This window comes from Anoplolepis gracilipes, chromosome 9, assembly GCF_047496725.1.
Source record: "Anoplolepis gracilipes chromosome 9, ASM4749672v1, whole genome shotgun sequence".
In the NCBI taxonomy this organism is placed as follows: domain Eukaryota; kingdom Metazoa; phylum Arthropoda; class Insecta; order Hymenoptera; family Formicidae; genus Anoplolepis; species Anoplolepis gracilipes.
This window is the reverse complement of record NC_132978.1, coordinates 10,777,806-10,801,024: the sequence shown is the minus strand read 5'-3', so window position 1 is coordinate 10,801,024 and position 23,219 is coordinate 10,777,806. Positions and strand designations below refer to the sequence as shown.

Below are 23,219 nucleotides of genomic sequence, written 5' to 3'. Positions count from 1 at the left end.
AATATAATTATTTATTGTTACATAATTTTTATAATTAAAATAATTGCTTTATAATAATAATATAGAGTATCTTTCTTATATTTGATTTAATTCCTAAATAATAATAAGTATATGTAATAATAAGTACTTATACTTGACATCCAATCAATAAGAAACTTGAAGATTTTGTGAAGTATATTTATTGTGATTTTCTCTTTCTCTCTCTTGTCTTTAATCCTCTCAAATGAGTACTTAAATTTCTATCATTTGTTACGACTTCTCTGTCAAAAGTCAGACAATCGCTGATTGAAGCAAACTCACTTTTCACTCCTCGTCTGTACTGATATCAATATGCTTTATTAAACTAGAGTATTTACGCGATCTTTTTACGCGGCATGTAATATTTCCAAGTTTATACTGCTGAAGGCGAACCCGTTTGTTAAGTTTCACGTGTAGAGGAACGGTGGATACAAGTCCGAACCGAAACTTAACGACGTAATGAACGTCTGACGGAGGATTATTTATCGATGGCAACGGGGCAGCGGAAGGGCCGGTCGAAGTACCAGCCTAAGGAGAATAGGAAGGAAGACGAACGATCGACACTGTGGACAAAATTGGCGTGGTAATTAGCGCAGGGCAAGGGACTTACGAGTTCTTCTAATTGATGCACACGATGAAATTCGCTTACTAATTGTATGCTGTTGATTTGTCTGATCGAAATAATATGTGTGCGTACAAATTTGAAAAAGAAAATGCGTATCCAAAAAGCTTAGAAGAGATGTGAGAGAGTTTAAAATTATATATTTGAATTATTTATAAGCGAATTATCATTTACTTTTTATCATTTAATAGAATATATAAAAAGTAGATCTATTTATGATTATTAGTCGACAATAATTCACCAACGTAATAAATTTACGTTGAGTGAAGAAATTATTTGATTATTATAAAACAATATATTAATTTATCAAACAATATATTTTTTATGTTTTCAAATAAAAGTTGTTGAAGAAAATATTTTAATTCTAAAAATTCAGTATTAAATAAATTATGTCAAAATTAAATAAAATCAAGTTGAATAAAAAAGCAGAAAACAGAGGGAGAGATTTGCTATTCTTTTTCTCTATGGAGGTATTTGAGATCGATACTCGAATCCGCGCGCGATTGATGAATCAAAGCAGGATAGCACCAATGCTTACTAATCTTTAAACGGTAAAGGCAAGGATAAATTGTTTTGGCTCCGCCTTGTAGTAAAACAAATGATCACAAAGATACCGCCTGCTCGTTAAATTCCTGCGAGGGTGGTCTTGGTTTTCCTTTCTTTTTTTATAGGATATTCCTCGTTATATGAGGTGTATAATTTTCGATAGAACTCTAGGAAAGCGCAGTGTGTTGAAATTAATTAGTGATTGAAAAACACAAATAATGTGTATACCAATAAATAATTTAAACCTTTTTGATTCATATTAGAAAGATTATTATTATATAAAATTATAATAGAAATAATAGTTCGAACTAATGCTATGAATTAGAAGCCACGAATTATTTTTATTTATTTATTTATTTTTGCAATTCTTCCTTCTTTATGTATAATTCTTAATGTGTAACTTTTTGATCAATAAAAACTTAAAATTAATATTTCCTTAGATTTGAAGTAGGTGCAATAACATTTTTTCTAGTAATATGTATGCTTGTGTCAAACTTATTTAAAATTGAATAAGGAAGCAATTTTTGCCTTTCAACTTTTTCGAATTCTCAAAATTTCTAGAATGTCAATCATTTTATATCTACATATATATAAAGTATATATGTTAAATAAAAATCTATCTTGCAATTTCCTCCACGTATAAAGCTGCAAAGCATAAAAGAGATTTTTATATATTTGTATATCGCGAATAAAAAGGAAAAAAATCTGTATTCGGTGTTAGAAAAGAAGTTTACGACAACAATTGCTTTTCTTCATTTGACGATATTCCCGTGTCGATCGTCGAATTCCTCATATATCGAGAATAGAGGAGACTGAAGAAGGAGGCGAAGTAGGAGGAAGTGAAGTAGAGTAGGAGGACTCCACCACCACCACCGACTGGCAAATCCTGCGGGACTACTCCGACAGACACCTGTAAGCACGCAGACTCCCTGCCGAGCCGGACGCACGGTGCACGAGAAAGTTGGTCGAAATCGTCGCAGATCCTGAAGGATCCTGAAGCGTACTGTCCATGTGTTTTTCACTCGCGATTTCAACGAAAGTGATGCCTGGTGTCTGTGCGCGTATTGTACAGTCTCTCGTTTAGTCTTTTAATTAGCTATCAACCGCGTTCAAAGAAAGAAAGAAAGTCTTGAAGATAATTTCATTAATCAGTGAAATGTTACAAAGGGTTATTAGATATTAAACGTAAATTATTTAATATACACAATTTGAATTCACAGGAATTAATAATCCTTGGCTTTTAGCAAAAGTGTATTCAGTTATGATTAAGGACAATTTCATCGATAAATAAGCAAAGTTTGGTACAAGGATCGATTAACAATTTTTGTATATATTTTGTTTTATTATTAATTAATTTAAAAGATATAAGATATAAAATTCACAAATTTTCTGATTCCCCTAAATCAATAGAAAATCTTAATCTTTCAAATTTAATTTCGAAAATTTTTAAAATAATATCGTCAAATATAACTGTTCTGCGGAATAACATTTAAAAGATATTAACAACAATTGGATTATTTTTATCATAAAACTATTTGACAAAAAAAGTAATTGAGTTAATGATCGAATGCGATGTTAAATATATGTATAATGATATTGTTACATACAGGATCAACAATCTCGACGAGGATGCTATAAAGGACTATAAAAAAAAGACTTTTTGTATTATATGCATTAACGTAGTTTTTTTAAATCTCCATTTTTTCATAAAGAAAGGAAAATATTGTGACTTTTTAATAGAGACAAATTGAATGATGAACGTGACGAAGAGATTCCAAATCTTCGCGAAGCGATTCACGCAGCATCGAGGGATGGCTAGCGGTCTTTGAAGACGCGGATAAAAATCGTCTTCGCGGTATTCCTGGAATGAGAGCGACGATGTTAACCTTTTAGAATGCGAAACGGGAAAAATGCGGATAAAGAAACTAAGCGGTGCTAAAGTCTGGTTTCTGCTGCTCGTGTTGGTGGTTCAAGATGGCAGATGTATAAAATGGCTGTGAGTACTGATTTATCTTTAGAGTATATTATTTAAATGTATATTTTTTGTATTTTGCATGTTTAGACATAACTCATCTTGTACAACAAATATCTAATAAAATCAGTCTTTACATGTCTTGACATTCACGAACTCCGAAATGTCAATCATAACGATTAAATGGGTTAGCACGACTAAAATGGGGGAAACTCATTTTACGACTATAAGAATAATAATCTTCAATCAATTTTTTAAATTAAAATAGCCGCTATATTAGCTATCGTTAGACATTCATTTCAAGCTCAAATTTTTTATTTTTATCGTCTTTTTTTATTGCAATGTAATTTTTTTTACTGTACATACGAAAAGCTAAATCTAAGTTTTAATAATAAAAAAAATTAAGTTAAATAATAGTCTGAAAGATAGACATTAGTTTTTTGTAATATATTGTTAAAAATATATACAAAATTGTAGAAATTCATAACTTGTGCGCTATATAAAAAATTAGGTGAAAAGAAAAGAATAAATATTGAATCATATAATTACAGTAGCAAGCCAAAAATATATATGCATAGTCGTATGTAAACGTTCTTCAATCATTGAATCAAGCAGAGATATCTGAGAAGTTTCTCTGTGATCAGCGAACCCTCGTAATAATGAGTTCCATTTGCGCTCTCACGTTCGCTCGCGGTGGCTCCGAACGAGTTCGAAGATTAATGTAGGTCCGTTAATGAGAAACAAATAGATTAGTGGCCGAGGGAAACGCTCTCGAGAACGCGAGTCAGAGACGCAGCCTCCCCCTCTCGATCTTAATCATTATTTTCCTTGGATCAAAAAGATCGGACCATGGCGAGATTTAGAGGCGATCGACATAAATTTCGTACTCGAATAAAGATATCGTTGATACCGCTTTATAAGGCTGCATAAATACACGGGAATGTATTCTAATTCTGGCGATATTTCGTACATGAAAAAAGATGATTATTAATAAAAAAAAGTTTTAAAAATAATTCGCATTGTGTGACTAATTTATCGCACTTCTTATTTTTCAGACCAACCATTTTTTTAATTATCAGTAGTAATGATGGAAAAATATTAGTTTGTTATCACGATTATTTTAATGCAAAAACTACCTTCTTTAACCATTTTATCGAGTTTTTTTTATTTTCAAAAAATTATTTCTGAATTTTTCTTTCTCTTCCCAATTGCTTTTTTATTTCTTTAGGACTTTTGATCTTTAGCTAGATCAATTTCTAGATTCAAATTATTATTGATTATGAAGTAACAATCGTGCACCAAGATTAATATAAAAATAAATATTTTAAAACAAATAGAACAAAGAATTATTTTAGATAGCAAATGTTCTTGTTAAGACAGTTACTTGTAGGTTCTTTATTTCTTTATTTCTTTATACTACTTAAGATTGTTTCGCAAGTCATTTCTCATTATCCGATTTCTATCAATCATTCCTGAGTCAAGAAATATTTTCCATTTCTTTTTTCCATTAAAATTATGCACGGAATTGCTTCGTTAACATTTAAAGCTGATGTGAAACTGATTGTCGATTAACCTTCTTTTTCGAGAATTTCTCGGCCTCTGGATATACTTTAATTGTCATGCGAGATTTGTGGTGAATTTGATTGTCTGCAAAGGAGGGCGAGGTAAAGACTAAAGGGGAAGAGAGCGGAAAAAGCGGAAACAGAGAGAAGGTTGAGCGGTGGAAAATGATGAATGGCGGAGTGATGGTGCTTTTGCGTGCAAAACTGAAAGTACGGGGGAATATGACGAGGGGAGAGGGAAAATACGTAAGGAAGATGATCGGGGAGCGGCGCAAGGATAGCCGGGGATGGAAGATTAGGGGTTGCCTAGAAATCGTGATTTATAAACGACGTTTTCCAAGAACTCGCCCTAGGAACAAAGCCTACGCAGGTCTTCTCGCGATTCATTTGTTTATAATTATCGTGGTCGACATTGACGGATAATTTCGAAGGGTGATTCGAATTCTTGATTTTGTTATATTTCTAGGGCGAGCAATCATCAATCCTACGTTGTCTTAAGGCATCCGGTAGCAATATATCGGACGTGACCTTTCTTCAAAACTTGTCGCACAGTTTTTTATTTGGAAGTAGTAGAATTTAAATAAATAATAATTTACAATACTTTTGTCTTGAAAATGAAACAATAGTTTTTTAGTAATGGAAAAAATTAAGGAGACTTAGAGATAAAAATAAAATTTTAAGAATAACATAATTATCTTTCTTATGAACATTTTCATTCTTACATCTCAAGGCATATTTTTAGTACAATATTCTAATCTTCTCGCAATTAAAAAAAAAAAAAAAAAAAAAAACAGTAATCTATTCTGAACTGCGTCTATAGATCTATTAATCATCGTCTGGAAGATCGAAGATTGTTGTTCATGACTTCGAGACTACGTTGCGAATAGCATTCTCGCTGAGCAATCTGCGGCTCTTTCAGTAGGATCATGTGGATATCTTCGTAGAATCGAGGCCAAGGATCGATTTATAATAATTTACTTACAACGCCCGCAACAAACGCCCGAAGGGTCACGTTGAATCACACGCGAGTTGCTATTTATAAGATCATTCTTGACGAGGCGATCTCTACAATGCATCGCTCGTAAATCACGCATTCTTGCTTAACGCGAGTTATATGCAGAGCAACAGTATTATATCGCTACAACGTTGAATTCGCGTCCTACGCAAGGAGATCCTAACTCCCTCGTCTAGTTAATTTGTCATTCAAGGGACACCAACGTCGAGGGAATTATAAACAAATCGACGTTAATTTCGAAACAAGTTGGGTTAATCAATGAAGCACGACTCTGCACGATCTCTTTAAGAATAAAGTAAAAAATGTTAATAAGATTGGACAGATAATTAAGATGTGATTCAATTTTGAGATATCGTCTCGATTAATAGCGTTATAAATACATTCTCCTATGTTCTCCATTTTTTTGTTAATCGTTAATATAAGCGAATATGAATATCCGTTCGCTTGTGGTTTAAGGATAATACACGAACCGATTTCATTTTCTTTCTTGTCCTTTCAAATACGCCTTTGAACACTTCTTTCTCTTTTCAATCTTTCGATCGGACAAACTCGTAGGCGCCTGACTATTATCGGTCTCGTAAAAACTACGTTTTACGATTCGAACCAGTCAAAATGAATTTCGAAAATGCAGCTGGTCCATACACAGTTTCGAAATATATATTGTGATCTTTCTTTTTTTTTCGAAGAAATTGCCATGCATTTTCATAAGAATGTCTGCCACAAATGACCGTGAAGTTCCTTCTGTCGCGAGATTCTCGTGCGTAAAATGAAATGGTCAACGGTATACAAATCAAATTATGTAAAATGGTAATATACCCGATAACATTATTATTCTCTTGGATGATAGCGATCATTTAAATGGAAATCCTACTTGGGAGCTCGAGGGTAATGGGCATGGTTTACGTTAAAAAAATTATTTCGTAGGAATAATACGGGATAATATATTTTACCTGGAACAATTTAAAAAAAAAAAAATGTATTCTTTAACGTAACAGAAATTTTTTTGTAAAAGAAAATGAATATTGCCATCGTTGAACTATTTCAAAATCTCGTGAGAAGCGAAACTAAAGGTGCAGCTTCAATGCTCATCAGTAGCATTATTCTCGGCATCCCGTAGAGTGGCATGATATTATTCGTCAAAGGTTAAGAAAAAAAACATTAGAGCTACCCATAACGAAGGTAGTTATTGAACAATGCGAATGCGATCGCAAAATGACGAGAGATAAGTTGGCCGTAAGCTACTCACGCACGCGCGTGGTATTCATTGTATTTTGTAAATTATTAGCTGCGTTACAATGGGCAATTATTATGTTGCAAAGCACTCCATAAATCACTTTGCTGTTTCTATCCTGTTTCTATCCTGAGCGTTACATTTCACCTTCCATCCAGATCTGTATAGATCTTTCTCTAACGAGCTTCAGTTTATTATTCTAAAAGATATCTATCTTACAATTAGATGAATTGTTCATACTTACACAGTATATTTCTTTAACGCGCCTTATTCGCTAATCAATAAAATCGATTAATCTAATATTGCAAAATTTTAATGTTATTCTGTACAATAACTAATTTTATAACAAAATATTTTTTTTTTTTTTTTGTTTATGTAAAAATCTCTTATTCGCAGACAAACTATTATTAATATTTGCAATGTTAATTATCATGTGCGTAACAAAACCCTCGAAATTAATCAGATATAAACTATCGCTTTAAGCATCATAATTGGCCCGATGGTACGCATTGGCCGCTGATAATTAATTATCTGACATACGATAGCAAGTAGTCGCGCATTCGTCTTGAGAGAACCACTCATAAATTATTTCACGCACAAAGTTGCAGGCTGAGCAATGCATAACGCAACTGAAAATTCTACTTACAATTAGTTACACAAGTAGCCTGTTATGTATTTTACTGTACACAAGTGTTTGTATATTGATTGCTTATTAAATCGTATTTTGCGTTTGATATTTTGTTTTTCCGGTTGCCAAAGCAATCTATCTTATTATGTTTCGAAATTACCGACTAAATATATAGTAGATCTAAAAAGAATATGTCCAAGAATATTGTCGATAAAAACTAGAAGAATGTTAACTAAATTGTAATATAACTGTTCAGAAGATAAAAAAGTAAAATGTAAAGAATATAAAATATTTTTTCCTATGAACTACATAATCTTTAAAAAGAAAAATCTATAAATATACATAATGTAAAAAAAGCAGTATTAAAAGTTTAACATTATCAATACCGCTCAGTTATGTTTATTTCTATGTAGGTTGATATAAGATATATTTATTTGTACGTACCAGAATATCGCGTAATTGTGCTAAAGCTGAGTTTATTATGGCTAATTGAAATGGTTGTCCGTTTGATAAATGTTGCTTGTGCTATGAATTACATAACAATGCGGAACTAATTCCAATATGCGTGTTATATCGATTATACTTTCGACGTATTGTGATATGATTTATTATAATTGACGATATAATAAATGTTAGATATGGTCTGATATATAATATGTACGTTGTAAATGCTAATAGAAATCGATAAAGCGTTGCCGCCAAGTTAAAAAAACAACTTTTCAACGTACATAAAAACAATAACATAATTTTCAAAATAATTATATCTCTTTTTATTATATTGTATTAAAACATATATCGCCTAAAATTTGTTTAACATCATAATTAAAATCCAGACGAAAATATCTGGTTACGCTTTCTAATTTTCAAGTAATTATCTTCTGAGCCGTTGCTTATCATTATTCCGTTATTATTTCTGACAAGAAGATCAAAATCCTGTCGTTAGAAAGCATGTTCTAATCATAGCTTGATTAATTATAAAAATTTGATATGTACATTCTTGTGGTTAATTCAATTTATTGCATTATATACATGTTAACTTTAGTAGTAACAATTTTGTCTTCAATCCAACTATTTTTAAACTTTATTAAAATTAAATATATTTTATTAATAGAAAGGATATATACTGCTGTGTATGTAAATACTTTTTATTTTTAATTTATATGGATACAAAATTTTGCTGTAAAAAATTAAATTATAATCCACGTAGGTCGAATCTGTTCACACACAGATCAGTTAAATTTAGTTTTTACTTTGCATTTACCGTTAATATAATATAAAGCTGATAATTAACTCTCAGTTAATTACAATACGAAACTTGACATGCTATATTTATTATTTTCTTAGCGAGCTAAGGTTCCTCATTAGTACATATCAAATTGCCGAAGTAATCATCGTGGATTAGCGTTTTAATGAACTGATAATTTGAATCGAATATTTATAGTTCGTAAAGAGTAAATATCGTAGAAATTCCTCGACCGTTCCGAGTAAGAATGTTTCCATCGTCTCGTTTCGTCTTCTTTTTGTGACGCACAAATGATTCGAGACGCATACTCGAGAATTTTGCGAAGCTTTAGCGCTCTTCATGCGTGTAGCTTTAATGAGCCGTGCGTGCGAAGAATGCGCACGCGCGATATATTCGTAAAAAGACATATAAACTTTTACTCCATCCTTATACAATATTTCTTATTTTTACCGAGCAAAATGTACTTTGCACATTGTTTCGCGCGACGTGGAATATTGTATGAAAGAAATGAAAGTAATTATTTCATAGAAAATTGCAGAATCAATATTATCTAAAATAAATGCCACAACAATGTAGGATACAAATGTAAAAATTACATTTGATATTGTAATTTTTAATATGAAAAGACAAATAGTAAAGATAGCTTAATATTGACCCAGAAAGTCATTACGCGAATGTTACAAGTTTTATGCAAATTGTATCACGTTCTCGCGTAGGTTGTAAGGCAATGTAAATGCACGCTCGTGCGAGCGTTTATGTGGAAATTATATTCCTGAGTCGAGTCGTAACACGTGGCAAATCTCTCGACGAAATGTCATCGAGAGAAAAGGAGCAAGTTGGCGTGAGCTTGTATAACAACAGTAGCATCAACGACGGTGACGAGGATGATAATAATGAATTAGAGAGCCGCGGGCTTTTGATAGGGTAATTTCAAGGGGCTCCGTGACACGGGGTTGGCGATTCGGCCATTCCCAGGGTTGTTACGTCTAGACGCGGTGCGACGACCGTGTGCACGGGTCATTTCGACTTTCAGGTGTCCGTAATTATTATCCCCCGTGTGCGCTCTCGCGCGTTGCGAACCGAGGTTTAGAGCCGCGCGGCATTCAACCCGCGGCGCTTAAAGGCGAGCCCTTTTCAGCCTCTCGCGCCCTATAATTTTCGAAATTCACCCCCTGATTTACGGCACGGTGCGGGTCGTACCAGGACTGGAAGAGGTGAATCGCTCACGGCTGTCGGCCTTTCGACGATCATCCGTCCGACAGAGTCGTATATGCCGAGTGTTTCACCTCGAATTCTACGATCGCGTGTTCTAAAGTGTTGAACAAGGCAAGGGAGAAATAAGATCCTTCATGCTGAAACTTATTAAGAACTATTGTTGTATCTATTGTTGAATTCTCAATCTCAAATGCATAAATCAATTCTGAATCTTTATAATATAATATATAATATATAATATATTACAATTATTAAATAATATATAATTGTAATGTATGTTAATACATACATTATATTAATTATAATGTAATGTATATTGCAATTAACTAATAATAATTGTAACAATTGCAATATATTTCAAGAATCAATTTGTTTGTAAAAATAATATTTTTAATAAGTATATTTCAGATTTTAAATTTTAATTTTAACGAAATATTTTCTTACACATATTGCATTATGCACTTGTTAAATCGGATATATTTAGATTCAATTTTATATAATAATAAGATATAAACGTGCGGCCACCAATAATGCAGTTATTTTTCTAAATGAAGAATTACATAATATTTAGATGGATAAAATGGAAAATTATTGTATTTAGAGGTCTCGGTCGTACCGGCGACACGCAGGATATGTGGACCAGAGAGGCGTGTACCAGCGCGAAGAGTGCGGGTCTGCTGGAAAGGAAGCAAGCGAGAGCCTGCAGGGCTACGCCGGATGTGATGCCCAGTTTAGTGCAAGCCGCCAAAGATACGTTTATAGTATGCCAACAGGCGTTCCGACATCGCAGGTGGAATTGTAGCAGCATCGAACGTGCTCCTGACTACACGCCCGAATTGCTTACAGGTTTGTCCTAAATATCATATATTGTCGAAAAATCTTTTAAACATTCTAATAGAATTAAAGATATTACGAAATGTCCATCTAATCTTTTCCGAGGATTACAAATAATAACTAAAAAATAATTGAATTAATAATAATTACAAATAATTCTATTTAATGTATTTTAGAAATATCTTCTGCTGAATTTATTCTAAAAAGATCAACAATACAGAAAAAAAATAAACTAGATATATTAGACTTTCTTCTTTCTTAAAAATTAGGGATTTTGGATTTGAATTGAAAAATTTAAATTGTTAAAAAAGAAATACACAAGTCGTAAACATTTTTTAATATTACTTATAACATTGACATTTATATAATATAATAAAATGTCAATATAGAATATAAATATATTAGACTATGTAGTCGTATTATTATGCATCAATGTTTTACGTATAATAAATTTATAATCAGTTATTTTCCGGGACAGAGGGATGAGAAAGTCGATGAAGATTCCGGAGAAACGTATCGAATGTCCTTTGAGAGATTTCCGACGTAAATAGGAAGCGCCTGGCAGGCGCGCCTCAATTAGCGATCATTAACAAACCTCCTAGCTTCCCTCGGTCTTCATCCTCTTGCCTCGTGACCGGCCTCCGTTGGATTAATCGCTCGCGTTTCACGATGATTATATTGTAAATAAAAGTGTGCCCGGAGAGATATCAAGATATCTTCCGTTAATGAGAAAACCGAGAAGCGCCAATGAGAGATATATCATGACCACGCGAACGTAATGCTCACTATTCTACTTTTCATTTCCGATAATACAGTAATCGGCTTTTCTTCAATCACATTTCAATTGGCAAAGAAAAGACTATAAATGTAATTGTTAATTTGAGAATATTAAGATAAAATTTGATTCAATATTGTTACAATGATATATTAAATATAATCTGGATGTAATTAATGAATTAAATTATTAAAATTGAAATTTGATAACTATTGTTGCAATGATGATTATTTTACATAATAATTTTTATAGTATACGTTGATTTAATAAATGCGACAATTTTATAATTCATTTAATAATACGTGTAAATATTTCAAAAGAAATTGTTTCTATCAAATATATGTGAAAACATTACTTCACATTTCTTCTTTATTGTGCGAGTTTAATTAATATTTATGTAATTTAGAGAATAAATAATAATGTTTAATATAGTATATTTTTATCTTCTTGCGAGTACGGATTCATCAGCTATAAAAACGTACATTTCACGTACGTGTCTCTACTTTTGCGTGCATTTATTATAGGAACGAGGGAGCAAGCCTTTGTCTACGCGATGTCGGCTGCTGCTGCAGTTTGGCGACTTGCACGAGGATGCGCTTTAGGAAACCTCGCAGCTTGTTCTTGCGCGACTCCGCCACGAAGAGAGCCGCCTTCACCCTCGGCGCTTATGTCGCCTTCATCTTTCACTACGATGTCCGTCTCTTTCGACACGTTATCCGTAAGGAACTCTTTCAAATGGGGTGGCTGCGGAGACGACGTGAGATCCGCCTCGAGAATGGCGAAGCGGTTTCTTCAGGGCGCGACGCCGCTCGGCACCGGTGCAACCGCTAAGTTCATGCACGCTGTCAATATGCATAATAATAGGGCGGGTCGAAGGGTAAGTGTTTGCGATGGAAGGATAAAAGGATAAAATTCTCGCAGAGAATTTTCAAATTTTTATCACTAAAATATCTTAAGAAAAAAAATAAATATAAATATAAATATCTTCAAATCGAGATGAAATTAATTGAAGAATAAGATTTCGATTATCGATTGGTATTTTTTTTTATTCTTCGAAAAAATAACTCATAATTAATGTTTCCCGTGACAGGCGGTCGAGCAATCTTTGACTCTAGAGTGCAAGTGCCACGGGGTGTCGGGTTCTTGCAGCGTGCGTACCTGCTGGCGCGGTCTGGGCGCATCAGGACCATCCGCCGCCGGAAGTCGTTTGCTTCGCAGATACGCTACCGCGGCTGAAGTTAGACCGAGATCCGGCAGCAGACTACCGCCTTTATACCATCACGACAATCTACTGTACACCACCAAGAGTCCCGACTATTGTCTACCGGATAAAAAGAAAGGCAGCCTCGGAACGATCGGCAGGTTAGAGAGATTATTTTATGTAATATGTAAATTATATTTGATCATGTAGTGATGATAATTATGTAGGATAAATCGTCAAAAATGAGATATTTAAATACATATGTTTCTCACATTTTTTGAAGGTACAAAAAAATGCATGAAAGAATATCGATATAGATAGTTATAATGTGTCTGAATATATTACATATTTAAGATATTAATTTTTATTTAGTTTATCACAAAATAGGATATTTGCATATTGTCTGAAAATTCCATATAATCATGAAGATACTATTTTCTTTAAAACGATTAACTTTTCAAAATAGAATTCGTTAAAGTACATAAATCGGTTTACTTTTAACGTTAACTGGTTAAAAATGTTTAGTTTACACCGTTTTATAATACCGATAACTCGCGATTGCAACTAGCGCACTTTAAATTTTAATATCTCTTATTATAATCGCAATATCGCGTAATAAGACTCCTATCGCGCTTTAACATGACCGGTAACATGAAGAAAAAAAGAATATTTATCAAGTTATATTGCGCGAAATAATTTTTTTTCGTACAACTCCCATCTGTTGACGAAAGAAGAAGCAAGATAAACTCACATTTTACGACGCTATTTATTCTTAATTAATTACGTTAATTAATCGCGCGATATTATATACGCTATATTATATACAATCATCAAAAATATAAGTATTCGTTAATATATGTATCTAATGTACACAGTGATGTTTCTTCTCAAAAACAAAAATTATTTTCTCTTAAAATGTTTAAACACGAATAAATCGAGCTTAACGAATGAAAAGGAGAATGCGTTAAGAGAATTTAGCGCTACAAAAATCCTTCTCCTGGCCTTTCTCGTTTTTCGACTGAAAAAAAGCGCGAACAACTTAGCAGGCAGAAAAGAGGTATGCCATGACTCCATAAAGTGAAGGGCGGGTATGAAGGGAGGGAAAGATATGAAGACTGCAACCGATCCACTTTTTTCGGTAGCCGCGGGCAGGAGAGTCTCCTTTCTCAGCCGCAGTAGTTATTTTCGCGATAGGTCATTAACTTCTGTCGAAAACACATCATTTGGAAAGCTAATAATTATAGTCTTTGGTAATGAATTTTTAGAATTTTTATTGAACAATAAAAAATACTGAGATTATGAAACATTGAATACTGAAATACTCTCTAGGATTTTTTTTACAAAATTTTGTTAATGCGTGACTTCGGTTCGTGAAAAGACACCGCTGATAGTAAGTTCGTGTGATTTTATCGCATGCACTTTCCCAGCTTGTAATCCGGGTTATGAGCTGGCGGTATATAAAAGTGCGATGAAAGACGCTATAACGCGTCTCTTATGAGGCATTTGGTCACTACTGTGACTTGCGATTTCTTTTTTATCTTATACCCATCTTGCAATCGCAGTAATCTAATAATCATTATTTCAAAATAATATCTCTAGTATAAAGATTTTTTTCATGTATTATTTTACAACTTGCAAGCCTCCTTAAGCATTCCATGAAAAACTGGCTCAAATGTTGTTATGATAACTATTTTATTAGTTTTATTTCAATAACAAATCCTCTCTATTCCTCTTCTTTCTTTTATATTAATATTCTTTGCTTTTAACATAAAACATAAACCGTACATCTAAAAATCATATAAAAATTGTCAATTTATCTAACTGAAAATTATTCTAATTTAAAAAAATGATTCATTTTATTAAATATTAATTCTTAAAGCATGTTTAACTTATCTAATCGTTCCTTTCAGGATTCTAATTTGTTGGTTGCTTAAATGAGCACGTGTAAAACAATCATCATTTTAATTCGTTTTTTTGTTATATCGGTTGGAAGTGTCAAGTCGTATCAGGCATTAAAATAAAATATGTCATTTATCCTACTCATTCATTACTGTCTCCGGGTAACATAAAATGCCTAGCCACTCTGAACAAACTTCGCCGTTTCGATTAGTTATCTTCGACATTAGCCAGAATGTCAGGCTTATTTATGTGAACGCGTCGGTAATTACGCACGAAGCGAGAATGAGAGAAGACGTCAGAGATAGGGCATCCTATCATCTCGACGATGACGACACTCGGTCCGAACCTGTTTTCGAAATCGAATGAATATACCTGTTTTACGATGCTGAATACCGTTACGACGTCCATTCACAGTATTATTTCCGCTTTTTTACGAAAGGTGCTAACATTAATTTTCGCTACGTGTCGTTTCGCGAGCTAGCGCTACTGTTCCCTTTTAACGACGTTACTTTACGATCTCTTGAAAAGCCGTTGTGCTATAAGGTAGGGTTTCCCCGAGACTCACATCATTCTTTAGTCATGGATTGTTTAATAAATATGGAACAAATTTCTTTTTACGTTAAAGTGAATATCAAATCGTCATTTATATTCTTCTCGTTTTTAATAAATTATTATTTAAATAATATGCACTGTATTTAAATCTTCTTTTATAGTAATATTCTTTGTTTTTAATATTAAACCGTACATATTATATAAAAATTGTTTATCTAACTGAAAATTGTTCTAATTAAAAAAAGATTAATTTTGTCTAATATGTTTCTAAAGATTGTTACATGTAGAACTCTGTGTTTGAATCATCCTGCATAAGAAACATTAACTAATTTATCATGAACATGAAAGAAAGATGCAAGTCGTATCCGGTTTAGCGAGAAGAGTGACTTTTGTAATATATGATGATTGCATTTGCTACGGATCTTCCGACAGCACAGAAAATGACTCTTCATCTCAAATTATCTACGCTTTGTTCCGCGTGAATTAAGATCACCCACGGCAGGAATGACTAGACATTCTATAAGACGGAGGAAGTACCGGATGCACGTGGTAGATCCGGTGAATTCTTTATCTCGTTTCGCTCGGTCCATAAATCGCCGTAGCTTATTATTTGTACTCCGCATGCTTTATACATTATGGAAAACGTGTGAAAGGATGTTGATATAAATAAGATATCGCCTGTCATAAGATTTTCCTGTTATATTGACCATAATAACCCATATTTCCGTTGTATATTTTATCATGCTTTACGCTATTTCATTCACGCGTATAAAGAATGTGATTTTTTATAAAAATATAACAAAGGATTTCGCACAATTGTAAATGATAAGATTTGAATCTTATTTTTTATTTAATTATATTTTTATCTCCTAATTTGAAATAAAGTATGTTACATGTGTTAAAAGGTGAAATAAAAAGTAAAAATTGAATTCAATTAATGTATAAAATAATCTTTTCTTGACTTGGTTTTACTAGAGATGAAATAACATATCTTTTGGATTTCATAAATATAGTTACATAAATAAAAACACACACACAAGCTTTAGTTCATTAATAAATATGCCAACTCTCTATTCCTTCGATTGGTTAATATATCTTATATTAGCCTATCTAGCCTGGATATTAGTTTCTTTTAATGCAAATACGATTTCACATTTCAATTTTGTAGCGAGATTTATTGATGATGCAAACCATCGCGCGTTTCCGTGAAGCGTGAGAAGTTTCTTTTATTCTTAAAAGACATATAAAACGAAATATGATTATTTTTGAGGTGATTCGTAAACTAAGCTAATCTGATCTGTTTCGCCGATATTTCATTCGCCATTACTAATATATAGTATCAGGTTCTTTGGGCACCACTGACTCGCCTCGCCGGTTTACAGCTTACAACTTACAACCCAATAATTATAAACCCGTGTATAATTATACAAAATAGGCGTGGCGAATATTTATCACGCGGGACTCCTCAGATCGTTCCATGTACGACGAAACAGACTTTTCGTGATTCTTTTTTCTTAACACCGTATATCCGTAGATTACGCGGATAGTCTCATCTGCAAAAAGCGAACATCTTTACAACATATCAGATGGACATCATGCAAATCGATTAATAGTAGAGTCTGAGAAGTTTTATCGAAGTAACCGGAGGCAGTTTCAATTATTAAAATTATATAGTTTTCTCTCTCTCTCTCCTTTTCTCGATTATTATAATTTCTAAAGAAATATTACAAAACGTAAGATGAATAGTCTATAATATTTCTAATACGTCCCTGTAATATTCGCTAAATGTGATTATATTAATGGAATAATTCTGCAAATAATAAAAAATTAATTATCGTGTAGTAAAAATACTATAGTGAAAAGTAATTTAAAAAAGATGTTACTCTGTATATACAATCTTCTTTCTTTTAGTTGTGTATGCATGTAGTTTAATCTAAATCTTTTTAAACTATTTCATATTATTTAGAATAAAAAAGTATAATAATATTAAAAATATCCAAAGTAAAAAATGTTGGCAGTATGGATTACGTATGGTACAATACGATTATTATAAATTATTAATTTTCGGATTTTACCTCTCTCTTTTCGTTATGTTACTATTAAATTTATATTGTACATACATATTTTTGATTTATTTATCATTTACTATTAAAAATTTGTAGGAAGCTATTAGAAATTACCATTTCTAAATATATCTGCAGCAAAATAATTATAAAAAATAAAAAATTTCACAGACAATGTAATGGCAGCAGTTCTGGTTACGAAGGGTGCGAATATCTTTGCTGTGGACGTGGTCACATTACCAGGACCGAGAGCATCCTAGAGAGATGCGACTGCAAGTACATCAGTTGCTGTTACGTGAGGTGCAAGACATGCAGACGAGTCATACAAACATACGAATGTAATTGAAGATATGACGCAGATTCGGAAATTATTATATATTAATATGTACGAGCGGGATGAATACAGCCTTAATCTGCTCGAAGGAAGCGCCGAAGGGTTAATGAATTAGATTTACATACGCGCGCGCCATATGTAACGATCCATTCGATTTATAAATTACATACACTAAGACCAAATTAATGCTACGAGATGCGCGCGGATATGAAAGTTGCGAGTGAGATTTGTGCATTCGGTAGCGAGTGAAAACCTGATCTCGCGCGCGAATGAGAAAAACGCGATGCTAATTATTTAGGCGATAAATTATTTATCGTAGATATATAACTCATGGTAGTACGTAATAGAGGAGTTATTTATACTATGCTATATTTGCTATTTATTCAATGTATGTGAGTGTGCATGCATGTGTGTGTGGGTGCGTTTGCGCGTGTATTTGCGTGTGTGTGTGTGTGTGTGTCGTGGAAATATTATGTTTGTTCGCATGACGAGTGACGATAACCCATTTGCCTCTCGATAATTGCGGAATTAATGTAAATTGTGGCGTCACGAATCGAAGGAATCGTCATAGCTATCGACATTTCGCGACTTTAAATGTAGATCAGAGCAATGTACATAGAATGCTCGAATTCAATGTAACCTAATACATTCTGCAATATACCTTGCTTAGAAATGGTATCTCAATTTTATTCAATCGTTTCCTGCCAAGCGAAAATAACTCGAACGATGGAATTTACAATTTGACACTGTGTTTAATTAGATACACGATAGGATTTAATTTTTATAGAAATAGGAATTTATGCATGAATATAAATGATTTAGCGACATCCAGATTCGGTTTATCGCCGGAAAGAATTTCGTACATTTATCAAAATATTTTTCAATATCTTATCAGTTTAAATTCTTTCCTCTTTTGTATGATACGATTACCAGGAAAAGTAGTTTGTCGATGATCAAATGAAATGACAAAGCCATTCGCGTTTTGTATATTTTATCGAATATGCATTATGTCTGCTGGAATGCGTATGGATGATACAATAAACATAACGATACCCACTTGCAAATTTGATCAAATTTTACTGAAACTTTAGATTATTATTGTAAGAGACAATAATCGAAAAATTTTGATTAATATTCTGTAAGAATCGCTTTTTCCTCTACATTCTTTTCATTGTATAGATGACTAAATAAAAGTTTTATTATCTGTGTAAAAGTGTTACTAAGGTAAATTATTTTATACAGTCCTTCTCTATAGTTGAAAATATATTTTCAAGTATATTTGAATAATTTTGTATTTCTTTTTAAATTACCAATTTCTTTCTAATTTATATAGAAACATTATCTTCAGATTTTTTCTAAATTAATTTCGTCAGCATTTTGTTTATGATAGCACTAATCAGTAAAAACTATTTATTAATTTTTCTGAATAATATTCAAAAATTTTAAAAAGATTTCTATATATTTAAGAGCTAGAGAAGTAATTATTTGAAAAAATAGCAGTGAAATTATCATCTCCGCGCGCGCGTATAAATCGCATAACATTATCGCATATAATTTGTACTATATATGTATTTGCAAATTGCTTTTATTTTGAGCAAATTTATTAGCGTAAGTCTTTTTAAATTTGTTGAATATTATTAACATAAAATTATTAATAATTTTTATATTTTCTATTATGTAAATTGTTATCATTTGATATTATAGAAAATGAAAGACTAATTTAACATTAAATATGCTAAATGATTGAGAAGAAATCTGTGACAAAAATGTCATTTATCAAATATGTAATCTTAAACTACGAAGTAGCACAAGCCGTTTATCAGGCAACTGATTTAATTATTATGCAATTCATCTCCCTAATGTGAATTACATATTGGAAATACTTTGAATTTCCAGCCACGATCGACATATATGAATGTATATTTTATATATTTATTAAAAGTATATTTTTTTATTAATATGTTATTGAAAAACAGCATTGATAAGATAATATACATATAGTATTTCGTCAGTGCCAGCAGGTATATATAAGACGTTTCCGTAATAATACGTAATTATTGCGATACGATCCAAATACACAGTATCGCAAACATAAATAATTATTTTTGTATTAATCATTTCACACAAATATTAATTCTTATTTCCGGTTGTGCTTTGCGCAACCATAAATATTAAGTTATATAATTATAATTCTTTGTTATTTTATACATAACATAAAAATAAAGTATAAAACAAGGATTGATAAATAATAATCTCGCTAAGTTCATATATTTTAATATCACGCAATTCTTTATATTCGTGAATAAATAATAAAACGTGACATTAGACATAAGGTTCTTTTTCACGTACACAAGCATTGGAAATTGAATTTACTGAAATTGTAACGCTTTCAATTCTTATCAAACAATGACATTTTACATACCTGGTAATTATTCTGCACTCGTTGCGTTTTCAATGCATTTTGGCGAAAAAAGACCTCGAAATAAAGATGCTTTCGATCGATTTCGCGCACACAAAAAAATATCACTGAAAATCGCGATACTATTGAAGGTTCGACACGATTATACGCGATAATGTTTAGGTTAGAATACTACACTAAGAGATATGTTCGAGAATTTCTCATAAGTATATTTCACTTTTAGACAATACAATAAGAAATATATACGCGATATGTCAAAGGCGTCATGACATTCGAAGTATCAGAAAAGAGCGGCAAACTCCAAGCAGAGAGAAGCGTGAGAGACGCCACGGCCTGGTTTTACGTGATCCCTGAAAGCAATACGCCCTCTATGGACATAAAAACGTGGACTTTGAACTACATAGCCAATGTCCACGAATGTTCTCAATGGATAATGCATAATGTGCACAGTTTTGGTTGCGATCCGTGCTATGTCCACAAAATTTATTAACACATTTTGCTTATTCATTTTCACCTAAAAATAATTTGTTATTTCTCCACACTGGCAATAATTTACTTTTAATATCAAATAACCGTGTAAATATTGTCAAACTTCTAATTTTGCCAATAATATTTTGATTTTTGGTAATTCTTTTTCTTTTATTAAACGCTATTTTTACATTCTACATTTTACAAATTAAAACTTATTTTATATGAGAAAAAAATTTTCTTTCAACAATTTAATAATTTAGAGTATTATATTGTTCCACAAATACAATAATAAACTATTAGATATCGATAGATTCAATTAAATGAAATAAAAATCAAATATATATGTATATGTATATATACAAAATTTTTTTAATTAGAGAAAAATGTTAATTTTTTACTTATTTAAGTAAAAATTGTCCGAATTATATCGTGTTCGCTGTCATAATCGTAAAAATTTCATTAATTTTTATTACACATTATTTTAAAAAAGATAAAATAAAAAATAAAAGTTTTAATTTTTACTTAACAAGCATTTTAATTTATATAACTAAAGCATTAGAGCTAAAAGAAGGTCCCCGCTAAATATTTAATTGTATAAATTCTTGTATTACTAATAAAAAAGTTGATGCGAGACACTTTCTGTAACTAATCGAGATTTGAAAAAAAAAAAGAAAATTACTTATCAAAATTAATTAACCCAGATCATTGTTGCAAAAGACTCTTATGTAACTATATATATATATATATATGATATATAAATATATATTTATAATATAATTTTATTTTATTTAATTACTGTAATTCTATTCATCAGTTGACTCATTTAATTCATTTAATTACTTGTCGCTTTGAATTTACAATTTTAAGAGCAGGACGTTTGATATATTAATTTCGGGAAAAGAAACTTTATTAATTACTGTTAATTAATGCCGATTATCCAATTGGCATACTTGTACGCGATTAGTAATATTTAATTCTAAACTTTGTAATATTTTACTTTAGAATATACTCATATTTTTGTGCGATCGATATCAATATCAATCCGGCGAATGTCGCGAGGTTGTGCGCGCTTCGGTGGGCGGAAGGCCCCGACCGATCGATCTATGCCGGCGCGTATCGATACGGGTATGGATCCGCAGTTGGATCGTGATTGGCGGCTTCTCGCGGGGCACGGTTTCGTCGGCTCGTTCGGGTGGCCGACAAGATAGCCGGGAACGGAAAGGACCGCTTTGCTCGAGACTCGTAGAGCGCTTAGATATGATTAAAAAACGCTCTGCGCCTCTGCCCATTGTCCGGCGGGTGTTGGCCGGGTAACGAGGCCAGTATTTGACCATGTACTTTTCTAGCCAATTGGACCTACCTTTGTTGCTCCTGGCCATATTCATTCTGACTCGATTTTTAGCCAGATATCAAAAAAGAAAAATAATTCCTTCCTACTGCCGGTTAATTATTATCGCCGGCAAATAAGACGACCTATATTTGTTTAGGATCGTACGATATAATGGTTTTCTAGACGCGTTGTACGTCATTCAGTCGTTTAAAGTCGCAAAAGATAATATAATCATGTATATACCGAAAAAATTATATTCTCGAAATATATACTTTTATAAACTATCCTTATAGATATATTTTTAATAAACGAGAATATTTTCTTCTTTACATATTAATACTTTTTTGACATATCTTATATATATATAAATTAAGTAAAACTATGTATGTGTATATATATATATATATATATATATATATATATATATTTAACTTGTCAAAATTTTAATAAATAGCAAATGTCCATTTGTAAAATTGCTTTTTTTTATTATTGGGATTCATAATTTCAAATATTAAATAATATAATGATAAGAAAATATTCTATTCAGTATATAAGTATATTCTTACTTGCTAAGAATATCTGAAAGTTATCTCTTTAGAAGATTTCTCTCTTAAACTAATTGTAAGAAGATCTTCTTAATGTTTATTTTAAAGAAATATATTATAAAGTTAAATGAAATATTCTTAAGCTGAGAATATAATTTTTTCGGTGTATGTAAAATATATTAGCATGCATATCAATCCCTCTGTCGGCGGGTCATTAAACATTTGTATCTTTAAAATTGTTTTATAAAAATCTAATATATATAATTAAAATAAATATTTCATGTATGTCTTGCATAAAACTGGAATAAATCATATATTTTTATTTTTTTTAATATTTTTCTTTTTCTTTCAATTTTAATATACAAATGGTATATCTATTTTAACAAAAGTTAAAAACAAAGTAAATGAAAAATGTAATATAAAATTTTCTCTTGGAATACGTACAAAGAGAAATTTTTTTATAATTTAAAATTGACTCAGAGTATGGCATGCATGCATTCCGCCGTCCGAGGGTTAAAACAACGAATTTATCTACAATCTACATCTTTATCTACAAGTCTATTAATCTACAACTACAAATCTCTACACAAATCCGTTGCTTTAAAATATAATAAAAGCTTTTTGTCACTCACCGACACTGATGCGCAACAGCGGAGTTGTCGATATTGAAGCTATGTTATCTGTAACATACAAAATAAAATCCAAATTATAGCAGCGATTTTAAATAATTAATATTAAAGAATT

At 31.8% G+C, this 23,219-nt stretch overlaps 1 protein-coding gene across 6 annotated transcripts; it reads left to right on the top strand.

Moving 5' to 3' along the window:
• The first annotated feature begins 2,097 nt into the window (after positions 1-2,097).
• Positions 2,098-18,860, top strand: LOC140669692 (protein Wnt-11b-2). Of its 6 annotated transcripts, none has more exons than XM_072899728.1 (6): positions 2,098-2,354; positions 2,927-3,182; positions 10,654-10,898; positions 12,186-12,538; positions 12,752-13,023; positions 17,548-18,860. In XM_072899728.1, the coding sequence occupies exons 2-6, from the start codon at positions 3,097-3,099 to the stop codon at positions 17,720-17,722; spliced, it is 1,131 nt and encodes a 376-aa protein (XP_072755829.1). In that variant the 5' UTR covers positions 2,098-2,354; positions 2,927-3,096; the 3' UTR covers positions 17,723-18,860. The 6 variants fall into 6 exon arrangements, with proteins under 6 accessions (XP_072755829.1, XP_072755827.1, XP_072755828.1 ...); XM_072899726.1 differs by having other exon boundaries at positions 2,796-3,182; XM_072899727.1 differs by having other exon boundaries at positions 2,098-2,371.
• The last annotated feature ends 4,359 nt before the right edge of the window (positions 18,861-23,219 follow it).